Source organism: Monodelphis domestica, chromosome 1, assembly GCF_027887165.1.
Source record: "Monodelphis domestica isolate mMonDom1 chromosome 1, mMonDom1.pri, whole genome shotgun sequence".
In the NCBI taxonomy this organism is placed as follows: Eukaryota; Metazoa; Chordata; class Mammalia; order Didelphimorphia; family Didelphidae; genus Monodelphis; species Monodelphis domestica.
In genome coordinates, this window is record NC_077227.1 from 184278428 (window position 1) to 184292269 (window position 13842).

Here is a 13842-nt window from a genome sequence, read left to right on the forward strand (position 1 = left end):
TAAGTTTAAATAACAAAGGTAAAGTTAATCTAACTCTTGTAAGACTTCTATTAGTCAAAACCCTAGAAAAGGCCATTTGTAAGAAAAGAAAAAGCTGAAAAGCATGAGATTACAATAGTGAGCATATCAGTGCATTTATATATACATATAATATATATATATATGTATATGTATATGTATATATATATATATACACACACACAGACATATTTTTTGACAGAAAAAGAGAAATGACTACACAAAGAAATAATGAGAGTGCCCAAGATTTATATACATGGCTTTAATAAGTACTTTTGGATAAAGAGATTAAGTAGCTCCTGTAGCTACTGTTTATCTCTCTTCATCTTGCCATAGTTACAAATACACTGGAATCACAAACAAATGCCTCAAAATACAACCATGCTCACTCCTAATTGAGTTCTCAATTTAGGGAAAGTGGGAGGGAGATTGAACTTAAAAAGGAAAGAAATAGCTGAGTAGGAGGCATGCTGACTCTCTTCTCCATATGGACAGCTAGATGGTCTTTTAATTTAAAATATTATCAACCCTGGTTAAGAATAAATTATATTGGGAGCAGCTGGGTGGCTCAGTGGATTGAGAACCAGGCCTAGAGACGGGAGGTCCTAGGTTCAAATCTGTCCTCAGACACTTCCCAGCTGTGTGACCCTGGGCAAGTCACTTAATCCCCATTGCCTAGCCCTTATTACTCTTCTGCCTTGGAGCCAATACACAGTATTGACTCCAAGACAGAAGGTAGAGGTTTAAAAAAAAAAGAATAAATTACATTCCACTGTGCTTTTATTTTGTAGATGGACAGCTTAGATCATTGTGTCAAAGATAAGAGAAGGAAAGAAGCGGAAAAGAAATTTTTCTTCACCTCAAAGTGTGTGTATTGGGGCAGAATGCTAGTAAAAACAGAATATTTCTGGTCAGATTTCAGAACAAGTTAACATTGCTAGATGAGGAAAGGCAATGTGACAAAGGACTTTGTAATAATAACTTTTAAAACACTGGCAGTTTGTTACTCAAAAAAGAATGTATCCATAAAGGCAAAAAAAAGTAGATATTTATCTCAGTAAAAATCATATGTAAGATCTAGTGAGTATAGATAGAACTTTATCACAATTATTGGTTTCTGAAGGAAAAATGCTCAAATATTTTAATATTGCTATTTTGATATATTTAAGATTAAACAATTAGAAATCACTGCAATACTGTGATTACCACAAAAGAAAAATTATATTCTTAACTTGCTGTTTTAAGTAAATTTCCCCAATTCAAAGGCAAAATCTTACCTTACTAAATTCGTCATCGCTAGAATCTCTGGATCATTTTTATACGGCTTTGCCTAAATAAAATAAAAATACATATTAACTATAAATATATAGTTATAAAGAAAGTAATAGTTACATATTTTCCTAAGAGACACTTATGGCAAAGGACATTAGATACTAAAGTATGAACGTACCTCCTGAGAGTCAAATGGATTTATTCCCGATTTCATTAGCATATTTGCTAAGACCAAATATTTTAAGCAAGTGGTTCGTCTGGGACTCCCTGATTCATCATAATTCTTGAATGCTTCAAAAAAATCAGTGTGAGCCTTTTCAAATTCACCTTCTCTTAAGTGCATTTTACCACCACATTCTGTGAAAGATACAAAAAGAGAACATGCCAAGTAAATAGTCTTACATTCACATGAAATATATATTAATGGCACATTGTAGATTATTTAATTATATATATATATGTATGTGTGTGTGTGTGTATACATATATATAGTTAGTTCTGTGTGTACATTTGTATTAAAAAAAAAATAAATCTCTTCATTAGGCAACTAACAACTTGCTGTCTTTGCCCACTTACCTGCAGCTTAAGCAGAAAGGAGTTTTTCAAAGAATTTTCAATTTCTCATATATTCAGTTTGTGATAAAAGTGAATTTTCTTCCTTCCTCCCCCTACCTTGGTATGAACTTTTACAGGGTAAAAAATGTTAACTTAAATTTAATTTCAAAACTAGTTATTTTACTGACCAAGAACTATTATATCATATATGCAGAATGACAATATATTTACTGTCAGTAAAATAATTTACCAATTATATTTAATAACTAACACTTTTTAGAAGCACTTATTATTATATATGAGGCACTGTTCCAAGTGCTTTACAATGATCTCATTTGATAACCAGAACAACTCTGGGAGATAAGTGTTATTATTGTCATCATTTTAAAGATGAGGAAACTGAGGCAAACAGAGGTTAATTATTTGCCCAGGTTCACAAAGCTAGCAAGTGTCTGAAGCTGAATTTGAACTCGGGTCTCTCATCTCCAGGCCTGGCACTCTATTCATTGGGTTAGCTGGCAGCCTATACTTTATAGTAAATGTTTTGATAGTTTCTTTATTTATCCCCTTTCAAAAGATTCTTTCCTACTTACCTCTAATGACACCCATGATCAGTGGATGGGGAATGGCTGACTTGATGTGCAGTGACTGTTCATACAATGCTTTAAGTTTTTTGTTATTTTTCTGTGCAGTATACATTTGAATTTCTAATGCATAAATTTCCAATAATTGTGTACCCTTTTTTAAGTCATCTTCTCCATCATCCGTCTAGGAAAGAGAATATTTTTAGTGTGACAAATTTAATTGAAAGAAGTCATAGAGGTATGTAGTCTCCAACTGCAAAATAGTTATGTACGAAGTGTTTATTTTTAATTCCATTATTTGAAGCTCAGAACCTATTTCCTAGACCATAAAATGTTCTTTTAGCCCATAATTTAGCTCAAATAGAGTCTATTACTAATTTAACTATGAGTTAAAAAAAGAATTTGTAAACTAGGCATGAAATCTAAACTTCTTTTTATACTATTTTATTTGCAAAAAATGCTTTGCAAATCTCAACTTAGAATATGGAAATTTATAAATACTATTCCATTTTCATTATAGCTACTGGTAATGTGTCAAAAAGGAAACTTGTGTAATTGTCAGCTACTATTCACCTGCTAAGAACTATAAACTACTACTATAAATTGTAAAAATTAAATTATATCTAATAATAAAAATATTATATTTTTATGATGTTTATTAAGGATTATTAGAAATCAAGGATAGAAAATAATAAAACCACGTGCCCATGGCTGATTAGCCCATTCAAAATCCCTGTGCTTGGCTTACTTGCTACACTTGCTACATCATTGCAATGGAAGAGAAGAGAGCATGGGAGGAGTTACTGCCAGTTAAATACCAATTGTGATCTCGCCAACTTGGGGACTCAGGTGAGATTATAGGGAATTCTGGGAAATACCAAGGACTTCTGGGGATTGAAGTCTAGGATTCAAAATTTCCATTTTTAAAAAACAAAGGAGCTCACTAGTCAACATCAACAACTGTTTGTAAGTAAAGGATATCTAAGGTGTGCATTTATTTGTATCTTGAGGCCATCAGTATGTAAATATTTTTCAAAATAACATACACAATATGCATCAATAAAAAGAATCATTTAACCAAGAGTTAGATATTCTAATGTCTATTATTAATGTAGGTCAATAATTTCTTTCCAGGAACTGTTTTGACATATTATATTTTAGGATCTTTATCTTCTACTAAAAAACTGTTTTAGAAGATCCAGATTAAAACTGTCAGCTGGACCACTATAAGAATCTAATAGATGGAGTGCAAAAGGTAAGGGCACATGCAGGTTATGACCTCCTGCTTCCACAGTAAAATAAAAACACAAGATCAAATATTAGAATGGTGTTTACAATGCACAGAAGATGTACTTTTTTTCATGTTTTGAAATAAATGCAAAATTCACCAGAGGTAATTTTACCAGACTATTTTGCAGCTTTTATTCCTTCAAAGCATTCATAAGACTTCCTATAGACAAATCTGCAAAGTTCCCTCTATTCTGAAGAGCCCTTCAAAGTCTATCCTGGTTTCTTTTCTATATCCATTTCACTTTGAAATTGGAGCAAACATCCTTTCTGATGAAGGCTGGACTAAAATCTACCATGAAAAACCCTGAATAGCTGAGAAGGAAATTAAATTATTTTTGTTACATTATGAAAAATAATCAGGTGAAAAAATAATAAATGGTGAGCTTAAAATGTGGTTTATAACTAGTCTTTGTTTTTAAAAGAGAGAAGTTACTCAATCAATTCTTTTTTCTCCTACTAAGTTTTTCTCTTCTATTCATAGAAGATAATGCAGATTATTACCATCAGAGAATACCAGCAATGCCCAGAAGAGCTTTGAATATATAAGAAGGTATTTTTCATAAGAACTCTAACCTAAGAAACATCTGCTAACTAAGTAGATCAAATGGAGAAAAGCTTCAAGTTTCAAAATAGATTCTACTTTCAGATGAAACTTATATTCTGGTTTTAGAGAACAAATTAAAGTGAAAAAACAAAACAAAACAAAATTCAAACTGTGGACAACTTATACTTTTAATTTAGAATTTATTTCCATTTTAAAAAAATTTAATGATGCTTTTTAATATCATTGTTATTTCCTTTGGACTTCACTTCCCTTGGCCTGAAACAGAACTCTTTATAACTAACATAAAATTGAGCAACATAAATCCATACAATGGTTATGTCAGGATTATTGTATCATCGGTTTTCAGAATTTCTCTCTTCGATATGTGATGTTTGACACATTTAGCTATGTATTAATTTATTGGTATATTACAAAATTATGAAATAAATTCTCTTTTAAATTAGGTTTTAAAATTTAGATCCATGGTTAAAGTGGATTAAGAGCACTGTGATATAAAAAGGGAGGTATATTACTTCTACCATATACAATTCTACAGAATTGAATTCCAAATACCTATGTTTAAAGTAAATAGTTTTATTTGGAGTTACATTTATATGTGATTAAATAAGCATTATAGACAATTATAACTAGAAATTTAAACTCACCTTTTAAGAACACTGTTTTTTGTTGACCTATAAGAAATTATGGCACAGATCTAAACTCCCTTTTATTTCCAGGGTGGGAGCACTTATTTTTTAAATTTAAATTTCTACTTCTTTTAGAAAACTTAGCAACATAAAATATTCTAAACTGGTACATTATTTGTCTTTGCTCTGGGAAATGCAGTTATTACTTGTACTTAATAAAACACACACATACAAATGAATACAAAGAAAATGATGGATACTACCTGGCATGACTGATGCAACTGGCGCAAAATTTTTTGAAGCTTTCCATATTCTTCTCGTTCTAGATATAATTTTCCAAGCTGTAAGAAAGCAAAGTCTTTAAAACCATTTAATTTGTAAATTGTAAAAACCAATTAATTTGGAATTGAGAGGTTAGCATCTTTAGGATATACAATGAACAAAACAATTAACTTTAAATGTTACCTTTGTGTTTGTCTTAAACCACAGCCTATCATTCTTAGCATCTTTCAGAGCTTCCAGTGTTGTTTCATAGAATTCCTGCAGTAAATCCATCTGACATAAAAAATCAGAATTCTATAATTGTAAACAGCAAATTTATACCTGTTAATAAAAGTTAATCTGAACAAACTAAAAGTGCATGTTTGAATTTTAATAAACAAAAGATACTGTATTCCGTATCTTATTGAGTATCTGCTTACAGGGAGTAAAAACTAGTGAAATCTATGTGCAAGCAGCCTCCAACCTATGAATGAAATATATTTCATAACCTTGTTTTGTTAAAGTGGGCTGCCTGCAATTTGAGAAGCATTTATTAGTAACAAAAGGTCTCTAGGGGTAATTCATAAAAAGTTTATTTTATCTGTAGTGTGATATCATCTAGCCAACAAGCTGAACTATAGGTTATATTCTACTAATAACATTCACCTTCTACTGCAATCACACATACATTTTACTTACTATAACAGGATTTCAGATTTGGAAAGTATTTCAGAGGCCAACCCAAACTACAAGAGTTCCCTTATCATTCTCAACATCCAAATTCCCCTTTAAGATCTCTGATGGGGATGGGGGGATTAGGGGGAAACGCCTTCATCCAAAGCTAGCCTATTTTGCTTTTTCAAATGTTTTACTTGTCAAGAAGTGCTTCCTTAAAAAACGGTGGGAGTAGAAACACTGAAGAAAAACAACTGCTTGATCACACGGGTCAAGGGGGATAAGACTGGGGATGTAGACTCTAAATGATCATCCTAGTGGAAACATCAACAACATGGAAATAGGTTCTGATCAAGGAAACACATAAAACCCAGTGGAATTGCATGTTGGCTACTGGAAGGGGTGGGGGGAGGGAAAGAATATGATTCTTGTAACCAAGGAATAATGTTCTAAATTGACTAAATAAAATTTAAAAATTAAAAAAAAAAAGTGCTTCCTTATATGAAATCCCCCCCCCCCCATCTTTATCTTCTTAGAAAACATTATTAAGTATTGGTTCTAAGGCAGAAGGCCAGTAAGTGGTAAGCAATTGGGGTTAAGTGACTTTCCCAGGGTCACCCAGCTAGGAAGTGTCTGAGGCCAGATTTGAACCCAGGTCCTCCTCTTTCCAGGCCTGGTTCTCTATCCAATGAGCTACCGAGATGCCCCTCTTACATCAAATATTAATCTGCATAATTGCAAATCTACTACTTGGCCCTAGTTCTGACCTCTGGGGTCAAGCAGAAATTATTCTAATCCCTCTTTCACATGATTTTTCTTCAAATATTTAAAAAGTGATATAATGTCTTCCTATCCTATTGCATTTCTAAGCTTAACATTTTTACATTCCCAGATTCCTCAATTTGTCATCATATACGAAAGCATCTTAAGACTCCCTATCATCTTGATCATCATTAACTAAATTATTCCAGTTTTAAAATGGTATAGCATGACTATCACTCCCTTTACTCTCCAGTAATGGCGAACCTTTTAGAGATGTGGGTGATATCCTCAGGTAAGCATGGAAAGGGGGAGGGGAGCAGCCCAGCCCTGTGTTCCTTTGGCTTTCTGGTAACAAATTCTAGCAAATTCTGTGCTGGGGTGACAGTGGGCATGCCCACAGAGAGGGCTCTCAGAGGCCCCCTCTGGTATGTGTGCTATAGGTTCACCACCACTGCTCTAGACATTACTGCATTAGCTTTTTTGGCAGTTAGGTAGCACTGTTCACTCTAAATTTGTAGTATGCAATAGTCCTCAAATCTCTCTCAAGTAAACTATATAGCAAAGTTGATTTTTTGGAAGCCAAATTTAAGCAATATGGCTCTCTGGGCCTCAGTTTCCTTAATTTTATATGCAGTGCCTTCTACCTCCATTCCTTCTACCATATTTTTTTTTTCCAATCCTTGTTTTTCTTATTAGTCATCACCAGACAGCATATTCTCTGAGGTTTGGAATTACTGATAGAACTCTATGAGGGCCAATCCATGATCTGTATTTTATCTTTTTTACTTCCTCCTTCTGTATGTCTTAAAAAACCTAAGCTGGCTGGTAAATTTCCTATGTAGCGACAATGTTCTAGTTAGACAGTCCCTTCTTTTGTTTCTTAATGGAATTCTTTTTAGATCAAATCTTTTGGATACACCAGCTTCTTTGCCCTCCACACAGCCACTTCCTAGGTTGAGTTCTTATCACCTCTTGCCTAGACTATGGCAAAAGCATTCTTACTGGTTTCCATGTTTCCTTTCTCTTTTCTCATAAAGCTGCCAAATTGAGCTCTATTGACTAAAATTAAATTATAAAATCTTATCTCTAAAATCTGGCCCCAATCTCCTTTTCATTTTTAAAAATATTACTCCCTCCATGTGGCATTTCTACTAAGACTATCAACCTGTTCCTCACACCTAACATTCTATGGTCCACACATGCCTTTGTAAAAGTCATTGGTACCCATGACTAAAATGAACTTCCCGTTTCACTGTCATTCCTGGGAATCCTTGTCTTCTTTTACAACATGGGCTCAGGTGTTAACCTTCTACTCAAGAATCCACCTGACTTCCCTCCAAATGTTAGTGGCTCCCTCTACTTTGAAATGATTTTCTATTACTATTGAATCTGCATATCTTCATGTATTGTTTTCTTTCTCCAGAAGGATGAAAGCTTATGTGTTTAATTCCACCTTTTTTTCCCTTGTGGGGCAGGCCAATACTGTATTCTAGACCAAGTAGACATTTCGTTTCCAATATTTCATTGCCTAGAACATTCTATACCTTCTAATATGACTTTCCTTATAGAATTTTCTTTCTTGAATCCTTTGGCATTTTCTCTTCGAATGTTTAGGGTGCATGTCAGAATTTGCCTCTCCTGTAAAACATATTCTGAAACATATTTGGGGACGAGGTGGGGAGAAAAACGTCACTTTTGGCTAAAGTTCCGTTCTTCTGCACTTTGGCAACCAGTTTTCTTGATGAGAATGAGGTTCAGACTCCCTTTGCTGCTTCTTTCTCTTTTCAAAGGACAAGATCACTATTAAGGCATGCTAAGATTGTATAAAGCTTAATGTTCCAGCATATTTCCAGATATTTGACATCACCATCGTTACTATATCATGACATCATTTCTGGCTTATAATCTAATTTCTGACTGCCTTGTCTATTTCCTCTTTCTCTCTAGGTGGCCTGAAGTATAATTATAATTAGTAATATATACAGGCTGTTCTAAAATTTGTAGTGCATTTTTTTTTAACTCTTACCTTCTGTCCTGGAGTCAATACTGTGTATTGGCTCCAAAGCAGAAGAGTGGTAAGAGCTAGGCAATGGGGGTCAAGTGACTTGCCCAGGGTCACACAGCTGGGAAGTGTCTGAGGCCAGATTTGAACCTAGGACCTCCCATCTCTAGGGCTGGCTCTCAATTTACTGAGCTACCCAGCTGCCCCCAATAGTGCAGTTTTAATAAAATATGTACATTTAAAAAACCCATATCTTCTGTCTTAGAACTGATACTATCAAGTTCAAGGCAGTAGAGCAGTAAAGGCTAGACAACTGGGGTTAAGTGACTTACACAGGGTCACACAGCTAGGAAGTATCTGAAGTAAAATTTGAACTCAGGACCTCCCATCTCCAGGCCTGCCTTTCTATATACACTGAGCTAACTCACTCCCTCTATATAATTAAATTCTGAAACTGCACTAAGAATTTTGGAACAGTCTATAGAACATAATTGGCAATACTAATCTTTTTTTTGATGTTTATCTTAACCTAAACACTAGGCAACATTTTGGCTCCAGGATTTCCTAAAATAAGACTATTTCCTTAATGAATAAAGGAAATAGCTTCTATTCCCTCTTGTTCATCTAATCAGTTGTTATTTTTAGAGAGATTTAACCTTTCAAAGTTATATTTTAGCCATATTCTACAAAGTCTCAGTGATACCTATGAGGTTAAACCTACCAATATGTTAGGATCTCCAGTCCATTATGCTTCTTACTCATAATTATGTTCAGAAACACCTGAGATTGTGACTTTATGGATTTCCTTTTTATCTTATCAAATTTGCAGCAGGAACTCTTTATGATATTTAGCATGGAAAACACCCACAATGCCCCCACCACCACCACACACACACATACACACATGCATGCACGCTCCTGCTTGCCCTCCAACCTTTTAATTTTTTTAGGCAGTCTAATATAGCAAATACTCTAAAATGCCAACATATTTTAAAACATTTTAAATAGTCATTTCAACTATGAAAAACAAAACAAAAAGATAATTTCAGAATGTATTCCTGGGAATAATGAGAACAGTATAGGATTCTTATGCAGGACAACTAATGGAGTTTCTAGCTCACATATATCTGTAGATAATTCTTTCAAGGAAATACCTTCAAAAAATCTGTACTTAATACTTTTAAGAGCATGTTATTTAAAAAACAACCCAAAACTGAGTAAAATTAAATCTTGTTAAGTCTTCACACTTAAAATCTTGCACAGTAAGTCTCTACTTTTCCAGCTTTACTTTATACTCACTGGTCACCTAGTCAGCATAATGAATAGAATGTCAGGCTTCAAGTCAGGAAGATTAATTTTCCTGAGTTCAAATCTGGTCTCAGATGCTTACTAGCTCTGTGACCCTTGACAAGTCACTTAACCCTATTTGCCTCAGTTCCTCATCTATAAAATATGCTGGAGAATGACATTACAAACCACTTCAGTATCTGCCAGGAAAATCCCAAATGGGACCTGAAGAGCCAGACACATCTAAAATAACCACCACCAAAAAAGACTGTTCTATATACCACATGAGCCAAATTGGATTCTTCCCTCTTTTTCTGTACTTACACTTTTTCTCTTTTTCCTACCTTTGATAAAGTCACTATTCTCTAGACTAGAAAAGCTTTAAAAACAAACAAACAAACAAACAAACAAACAAACCACAATTACATAGCATTACCTTCTCCAAGAAGTTTTTATGCTCAGAGATAGTATATTCCTCTTCAACCCCCATACTCTGCTTTCACCTTTGGAACTACCACTGGGTCATACTCTTATATTTATTTACTTTTTATGTGCCATTCCCTCTAGTTGTTTTGTATATAATTATTTTCTTACTCAATAAAATATAAGTTCCTTGAGGGAAGACAAGTTTGATTTTTTTTTATCACAACTGCCTAGCACAAAGTGAGCAGTTAATAAATGATTATTTGTTCATATTCCCTCTACTAGTCTATAAATTCCATAAGGGGCTGCATCTTATATGATCTTTGTATCTCTCAAAAAACCTAGTACAATTCCACACACATAGTGACAACTAAAAAAAAAAATTGTTGAACTTAATTAAGGAATATGACTGTGTTAGATTTTTAAGAACTGTATGAAATTCATTAGAAACAACGGATATGTAGGCGTGTACCAAGATGGAAAAAAACAAACAAAAAACCGGAATCTAACCTGTTTAGAAGTAGAGATATAATCAAGAATAGAATTAATAGACTTTTCAGAATAATTCCTTGTGACTGCACTCCGAATGTAGGTCAATAGTTGTTTATATCTATTCATCATTTCTGGATAGTTCGTCTATGAAGCAAAAGACATGAGATCTATTAAAAAATATCCTGGGTAATCTTATTATATATATATTTTTTTACTGACTAAAGCACAGAATTGAAATAATTACATAATTAAAAGTCATAACTATTTTAGATAGATAAATGCAGGATCACATAGTTAATTATAAAAGTTAGTTTGAAATAACATCCTTTGGTCTCTAAATCCAAAATAGTGCAACTAGATTCCAAGATAAAGCTGGTGGTGAAAACTTGATAGTATTCTAACTTTCAGATGCTATTCTTCAAAGCTTTTATATTTCTACTATGAGAACAGGCATAAATAATCCAAAGAGAATTCTTAAATTCAAAGCAATGGCTAAGTTTAAAAGAAATTTCTACAAAAATTCCAAATTAATGCTGCTCAAATTACTTTTTAGAAACCTAGCTTCTTAAAAGTGCTTTTAATTATCTGGGAGATTTCAGCACCATACAATGCATAGGGGGGGAAAGCTATGAATTTTCCTCTATACATTAATAATGGTTAACACTTATAAGTTTATTATCATCATTAAACCACAAAGCAGAAGAAAGTGAAGGATCACTGAATCTCACATATCTGTCTCTAAAGCCCTATAAGGTCTTAATCTTAGCTAATGCTTATTTGATAATAGCTGATTAATCTTCAGGTCATATGCCAACCAGAACTATTTGTACTGTATTCTATGGCTCTGAGAGGCAACATGGCATAATGGAGAGAACAGGTTTTAGAGTCAATCAAGAAGATGTGGGTTCAAGTGCTGCCTCTAACATATGCTGGCTGTCTGCCCTTAGGTTAATCACTTCTCAATGCTCTGAGCAACTCTCTAAAATTATAAGTTGCAGAGATGTGCCAATCTGCATTAGATGGGAGTTCCCTTACCTGAGGTTCCCAAATATCAATGAAATAATAAGTCACTATCATCTCTTCAAGAATTAAATGCTTTCAATATCTAAAGCAATGAATCTTTAGTTTCTTGGCAAGTAGATCTTTTCAGCAAAGGGGAAATCTTTCCATAGCTCTTTAAATTATGCAATGCAGGAAAACTTATAAACTTGTCACCTAGCCCCATTTAACCCTTGCTATTTCTAAGACTCTTTACTTTTCCTGCCTCTACCTTATAAGTTTCATCTAAGGGAAGATATATAAACAGGTAATATGTTTTTTTGTCCTTCCCAAACACAAAGTTCATTTAATGATTACTCATTCTAAAGATCTTTGAATGATGAATTTATTTGTATACAGTTAAATCAATATAAAATTCTCTAAAGATTTAAATTCTGAAAATAAATTCCTTTAAAATTTCTTTTAAAAAGAAGTGAGGGATTAATAATACCAATTTCTCTGACTTACCTTTCAAAAAGGTATTTCCCACGCACATACTGTAATCATGCAAAAATCCTTGAAAAATATAAGAGGTATACTATATCTAACAGAGTATAGAACTAATTATTAATATCATGTCAGACATAAAATGGGAAAATAAATTCCAGTTAAAGTGTTTGTCATTTTTGCGGTGGTAATTACAGAAAAAAGCACAGTCTGAGATGAAAGCAGATTTTGTATAGTCTAGGAGTTCTTAACCATTTTTTTGGTGTGTGATACAGCCTTCTGGAAATTTATAGAAGCCAATGGACCTCTTCTCAAAATAATATTCTTAAATGCATAAAATAAAAAAGCATTGGATTACAAAGAAAACCAATTATACTGAAATCCAATTGTTACACACACATGCATATAGACTAGATCTAAAATTAAGAATCCCTGCTATAGATGGTGAGGCGTTCCAGGTGTTTCTACTTACGGATATGTAAAGTATAAAATTTAGGGCTTATTGACCGAATATATTATACTAGTGGTCACCAGGGATTAATTGAATCCCAATAAAATGCTCAAGTCAGTTTGCGGCTTGACTGTGAGGTAACTGGAGAAGCTCTGTAGCGTGGGTTAGGTGAGATGTCTTTCCTGAATGACCTGGGTGAGTGGTTAGGCTGATTCCTCCTTTCCTTTACCTCCTAAAGCACTATCCTTTTAGGAGGCCCCTCATCTCAGAGTAGACCTTGAGGCTGGAACCCGAGCTAGTTTTAATCTTCTGAGGAGGCCTCGTGGCTGAGTTCTCTGAACTTCCCTTGGCTTAGGCTAGGCTGGAGAAAACTTATACCCTTTTCTCTCTCTCTTCTTCTTAATTCCTTCCCTCTATTGTAATTAAACCACCATAAAAATCCCAAACTGACTTGAGCATTTTATTGGGATTAAACTAATCCCTGGTGACCACTAGTATAGTATATTCAGTCAATAACCCCTAATTTTACTCCTTACAGTCATCATGCTATTTGTGTCAAAAGTCTAAAGAAGATACAAATTCACTGAAAAGAATGGCTTAATTGTAAATACTGGAAAAAGTCAAGTGTAGGAAAATGCTTGTTATCTGGATAATGTCATAAAGTTATTAGATGGGATAACTATAGAACTCATTAAGTTTTCCTTTTCAGTATATATTATACAGACATACATGAACAAATACCTGTACATTATATGAATATTTTATTTACATTGTGTGACCATATATTCCTTAGATAACCCATGCACATGGATAAGAATTGGGTTTACAGTTAATCAGAAAAAGGAGACTGGGCTAAAATGCCCATGGGAAATTGTAGGGTTCCTTTAATTATACAAACCTTCTCAATGAAAAAAAAAGTACATCTTTTCAATAAAAATATTCTATAGTGCAAATAAATTCTCCTACTAAAAATAATTTTCTTTTAAAATGTTCCTGGTAAGGAGGATTCTTATAAGACTGGGGATGGAGGAGGGGAGAAGGGGGAAGAGTTAAAGTGTTAGTTACATAGGCATGGAGTTATGTTCCTTGGAGTC

The 13842-nt window shown here is 33.7% G+C and overlaps 1 protein-coding gene across 2 annotated transcripts in view; it reads right to left on the bottom strand.

Moving 5' to 3' along the window:
* COPS2 (COP9 signalosome subunit 2) overlaps window positions 1–13842 on the bottom strand; it is a 55862-nt gene that overhangs the window by 15014 nt on the left and 27006 nt on the right. The window contains exons 4-9 of one of the 2 annotated variants that reach the window (XM_007479931.3): window positions 10831–10956; window positions 5376–5465; window positions 5174–5251; window positions 2439–2613; window positions 1469–1647; window positions 1296–1348 (exon numbers count right to left, since the gene is read on the bottom strand). In XM_007479931.3, the coding sequence (XP_007479993.1) occupies window positions 1296–1348; window positions 1469–1647; window positions 2439–2613; window positions 5174–5251; window positions 5376–5465; window positions 10831–10956 (701 nt within the window). Of the gene's footprint in view, window positions 1–1295; window positions 1349–1468; window positions 1648–2438; window positions 2614–5173; window positions 5252–5375; window positions 5487–10830; window positions 10957–13842 lie in introns of both variants that reach the window. The other variant, XM_007479930.2, reaches the window with a different exon arrangement.